The 5,491-nt window shown below is 43.3% G+C and overlaps 2 protein-coding genes across 2 annotated transcripts in view; one reads left to right on the forward strand and one right to left on the reverse strand.

Annotated features, from left to right (window-relative positions):
* Positions 1–324, reverse strand: part of nipsnap3a (nipsnap homolog 3A (C. elegans)) — a 4,694-nt gene extending 4,370 nt beyond the window's left edge. The window contains exon 1 of the mRNA XM_020585396.1: positions 289–324. Coding sequence (XP_020441052.1) covers positions 289–324 — 36 coding nt within the window. The remainder of the gene's footprint in view (positions 1–288) is intronic.
* Positions 325–2,486: 2,162 nt separating this feature from the next.
* noa1 (nitric oxide associated 1) lies at positions 2,487–5,344 on the forward strand. The gene is given in 4 exon segments (XM_020585397.1): positions 2,487–3,410; positions 3,712–4,345; positions 4,348–4,678; positions 5,169–5,344. Coding segments are annotated over 4 exon segments (1,152 nt in total). The 5' UTR covers positions 2,487–3,399.
* The last annotated feature ends 147 nt before the right edge of the window (positions 5,345–5,491 follow it).

Genomic DNA, 5,491 nt, shown 5'->3' on the forward strand with positions numbered 1-5,491 from the left:
GTTTGCACTCTGACCAGGGCCGGAGTTTTGAGAGTGCTTTGGTGCAGCAGTTGTGTGAGCTATATGGGGTGCAGAAGACTCGTACCACCCCTTACCGGCCTCAAGGTAATGGTCAGTGTGAGAGATTTAATCGAACCCTTCATAACCTCCTCCGTACCCTCCCACTGGAACAGAAGAGCCGCTGGCCTGAACATCTTCCTCAGGTGGTGTTTAATTATAACACCACCATTCATCAGTCAACAGGTGAATCCCCACACTTTCTTATGTTTGGGCAGGAACCTCATTTACCTGTTGATTTTCTCTTAGGCAATCTTCCAGAGCCATCATCAGGGACGGTCTGTGATTGGGTTAGGGAACATCGGCGGAGGCTTCAAGTGCCATATAACGGTGCAAAGGGTCGTATGGAAGCAGCTGCTTGACAGAGGAAGGAGAGACATGATGCTAATGGGTGTGATGAACCACTGGTAGTGCATCAGAAAGTCTATTTACGGGACCACTCTGGGCGGGGCCGAAATAAAATCCAGGATGTCTGGGGCCCTACAGTGTACCAAGTGGTGAGAGTGCCTGAACCAGGCCAAGTGGTGTATTCAGTGGCTCCTGCACATGATTTGGCTCAGGTTCGGCAGGTACATCGAACAATGCTGAAACCAATCCAGACCACTGGCCTGGGGTGCCCTCAGAGTGATTTCTTGGAGTTGTCAGGCATGCGATCGGAGGAAGGAACAGAAGCAGGACTGTTGTTTGCACCACAGTCAGTGATTGTACAGGTTTTGAGTCATAGCCTTTTAGGTTGTACTGTTTAGTTTTATCCTAATCACTTTGACTTAGTTTTCTTATTCTATTTAGTCTATTTTTACTCTACTTTTATTCTATTTTAGTTTCCTAAATGGTATGGCATTCAATACTAGGTGGGAGAGAAACGGCATTTTGATTTCCTGTATGTCCTGCACATATAGTGAATGGACAATAAAAATCTTTGATCTTGAAGTACTACAGTGCTGCTAGGAAGTGACAGTACTATAACGGTACTATTACCACAAGAACTCGGAGTAGAGAGGTAAAAACATTAGCTACTGAGTATCAGACAGGTACAAGTGGTCTACCGAGTGACTGTAACATTTTGGCCTCCATATTGGCAAAGTGGTTAAAATCTGGTCTTAATGAAATAATTCATGACTCCCAATGTGGATTCATAAGTGGTCGGCATATCTCCAATAATATTCGACTAGTCATTGATTCAGTCAACTATAAAGATCTTCTTGATGGCAATCGTTTAATTTTATTCTTGGACTTTCAAAAGCCTTTGCCACAGTATCCCACAGTTTTGTTTTTGATGCCTTACGCTTCTTCAACTTTTTCATTAAAGCTATCAAAACTTTATATAATGGTAACAACAGCTCTGTGAAGCTGCCCTTTGGCACATCACCCAGATTTGACATTAAGAGGAATTCACCAGGGCTGTCCTATCTCTCCTTACCTCTTCTTACTAGTAGAAGAAGTTCTTCATTTATTAATAAATCAGCATCCCTTTAAAGGCGTCAGTTTTAATGGTAGGCAAATAAACATTTCACAACTAGCTGACGACACTACTTTATTTCTAGAAAGTAAAACGGAAGTCTCTCATGCTTTATCTGTTGTAAAAAACTTCTCTAAAGTGTCTGGCCTCAACTTCAATTTAAGTAAATGTGAGACTTTTGCTCTTAAAGACATCATAGAAACTGAGTTATATAACATCCCAGTAAAAGACACAGTGAAATATTTAGGAATTATGAACACAAAGGATGATAAGAAATTGATTAATGATAATTTGGACCCTTTAATCTCATCAGTCAAAATGAAATTCAACTCTTGGTTAGCCAGAGATTTATCTCTGTACGGTAGAGTCCTACTCAGCAAAGCAGAGGGCCTGTCAAGAGCCTCATATCTTTTTTTCCTCAATTAATGTCACTAAACAGAAGACATCTTGCTTAGACATTGTACTGGTAAAGCAACAGTTTAACTGTGATGGAGCTCTATTGTCATATGAGCACTTCATAGCTAAGTACAGGGTTCCTGTCTCCCAGCATGAGTATTATACTATTATTGATGCACTTCCATCTGGCATTCTCAGTTTAGCACACTCCTTCTCAAACACACACAACTCTATCAATTTAGATATTGCTGTTAATGGCACTTCTATTTTTGATAAAAGATTCAACATCTTTATAAGAAACTCCCTCATTCCAAGAACAACAACAGCTGTTAAACATAAATGGCCACGCCAGACTCTTGGTGAAAGAACATGGAACGCTGTTTTTACTTTGTCCTACATATTTGTCTTGTCCAACAAAGCTAAAGAACTTTCCTTTAAAATCTTCCATAAATTTTACCCATTAATCTATTATTTGTAAATACATTCTAACATAGGAGAAAAATGCTCCTTTTGCAACAATGAGCTAGAAAATCTAGATCATCTTTTTATTTTTCAGTGTGCACATGTTGCAGTATTTTGTTTTGATCTCAAAAATTATCTTGGTAAGGAAATTGTACTTAAAGAATATGATATATTGTCAATTTGTGACAAGCCCTGTGTCTCTAGCAGTGAAAATTGTATTATTAATCTGTTCATTATTTTGGCCAAATTCTTCATCCATAAAATGACATTTCTGAAAAAATCACCATCCTTTTCAACTTTTAAACGATCTAATCTCAACAATTACTTCCAAACACTGTCACAATTAAACCACCCCAACGAAAAACGAACCAAAACCACTGACCTCCTTAAAAGTTTTAATTTTATATCAGAATAGCCTTACGTCTTTGTATTTTCTTTTCTTTGTTCTCACCTTGTTATTATATGCCTACTTTTGTCCTGTTGTGCTCTAAATGCACTGTTACACATCTGTTGTTGGTGCTGAAAAATCTTGTATTGATTTGCATTATTGTTTAATAAAAACATTTTTTTTAAAAGTAGCCTACCAAGGCGTGCAGTGGAAGTACCGAGAAGTAGGGCTGGATACCGATGTCTTGACTCAGTTGGAGTCGCAGTCCACGGATTTTGATTCGAGTGAAGAGGCTTGGTTTCGTCAGGCAAAGCACATCTCAGGGTTTTCTCCATCCAACATGTGAAGTCATGCGGTTGTTTCCGTGAGTGTAGCGGTTCACTTCCACCACAGATTAAACTCTGAACACGTGTCCTGGTTGTGATGAGTGATTTTCTTCTGCAAATGGAAAAACACTAAAGCATGACATTTGTTTTTTGTAGAGGAGCAGTAATAAAAGCCCTGAACCACTAACAGGAGCATCCACATGCTGCATAGCATAAAACCTAACTGCTGTGCCATGGCCTGTCGGTACATGCTTCAGCCCCGGTGTCAGCTGGCCAGTTGTCACATGTATTGATCAGTGAAGAGTGATGGGATGCACCGACGGTGAGAGCTGAGTTAGAACAAGTGTTACACACTGATATAAATTCTTCTTACACAGTGGAATCAGTAGCAGCCCGAGGGGACAAGCAGCGTTATTTACTCTGTTGCTTTCCGATAGTTAGTATTCCAGCTCCGAACTGAATGAAATGTTTACACAGTTTAATACTGATCATGTTCAGTGTTGTGTCCCAGACTAGCAAACACTGTCATGTGTGCACTGAACAGAGAAATCTGGTTGATTCATGTTGATGTTTGGGGTCTGATGTCTACACAATGTTACCACGGGTCTTGTCTCCTGGTTCAGATCCAGAGGAGGAAACCCAACAGGCGGCGAAGGACCTCCTCCTGCAGCTGAGCCTGTCCTCCTGCCCCCCATCCTCCCCCCTGTTCCTCCTCCTGGTCTCCCTCACAAACACCTGAGGTCTCTGGAGCGGCAGTTGCAGGTGTTAAGGGGCAGGGCCCAGCAGGAGGTGGACCTGGACTCCCTCATCCAGTTCCAAGACATGGACTTCTCACTGGATGAAACCATTGTGGCTGCAAAGAAGAAGAAGAAAAAGAAGGAGAAGGCAGTAGGTAAAGGTGAGCACAAGATCTTTGGGACTCCGGACGAGGATGAGCCAGTCAGTGACACCTGCTGCTCTGGCTGTGGCGCTTTCCTGCATTGCACCGCCACCCACATCCCTGGGTACCTACCCAGCCAGAAGTACAAGGCCCTGCTGCAGGAGGGGGGTCTGAGTGGGGCCACCTGTCAGCGCTGCCACCTGCTTATCCACCACCACAAGGCCCTGAACCTGCAGATGTCCAGGGACCAGTACCGGGCTGTGGTGCAGCAGGTTCGCCCCCAGCAGGCCCTGGTGCTGCTCGTTGTGGACCTGCTCGACCTCCCCGACTCCGTCATCCCCGACCTGTCCGAGCTCGTAGGGACCAACAAGCACATCGTCGTGTCGTCCTCGGCAACAAGATTGACCTGATCCCCGGAGACGCCCCCAACTACCTGCAGCGCATCAAGCGGCAGCTCTCCCAGTACTGTCAGGATGCTGGCTTCGGTGGGCAAGTGACTGACATCCACCTGATCAGCGCCAAGACTGGATACGGCATCGAGTCTCTGATCTCCAACCTGCAGAGGTCCTGGAAGTACAAAGGTGACGTGTACCTGGTGGGGAGCGCCAACGCGGGGAAGTCGACCCTCTTCAACACGCTGCTAGAGTCTGACTACTGCAAGTCCAAGGCGACAGACGTCATCCACAAGGCTACCATATCGCCATGGCCTGGTGAGTACCAGACTGCATTCACATATCTATCAGTTTCTATCAGTGTAGTCTTTGTTTTTCACTGGCAGACACACAGAGAATGATGGCAGAAGATTCCTGAATCTTTTTTCTACTCCTTAGTGTTCTTAATTTTTTGGACACTTAATCATTTAAGTGTTCCTTGATTTTCTTCACAGTAACTTCCTCATGTTCCTACATGTGCCAATTACTGACTAAATAAAATGAGCTTGTGGAGGCTTTTAATGAATTTTATCAACTGATTGGTGGTACATAAAAAGTAATACAAATTTTACCAGGTGAATAAAGTTAAAAAGAAAAGTGTTTTCATTCATTTTAATTATGTAAAGTAACTCTTCACCCTTCAGTCATCTTATTAATCAACAAAATAAATTAGAATGATCCTGATAATCTGTCATTGACCTGGTTCATTCTCTGTTCATGTATTAGTTATTTCTTCATGCGTGTGTTTTTCATCCTGTGGTGTGTTCAGGGACGACTCTAAACCTGCTGAAGTTTCCCATCATCAACCCGACGCCGTACAGGATGTTCAGACGACAGGAGCGACTGAACCAAGTGTCACAGCAGACGGAGAGCGAGCTGTCGCCAGATGAACTGAGAAGCAATAAATTCTTCTTACACAGTGGAATCAGTAGGTTAGTAGGTTAGTAGGTCTGCATCCTCATCCCAGCTGCAGTTTCCCACATTTGATGTTTCCACAGAATCAGATGTTCTCGGATCAGATCTGGGCCGCTTGCATCAGGGTGCTGCACTAATGTTTAGTTTTAGGCATAGCTGCGCCCATGAATTAAAAAA

This window comes from Monopterus albus, unplaced genomic scaffold (assembly GCF_001952655.1).
Source record: "Monopterus albus unplaced genomic scaffold, M_albus_1.0 scaffold364.1, whole genome shotgun sequence".
In the NCBI taxonomy this organism is placed as follows: Eukaryota; Metazoa; Chordata; class Actinopteri; order Synbranchiformes; family Synbranchidae; genus Monopterus; species Monopterus albus.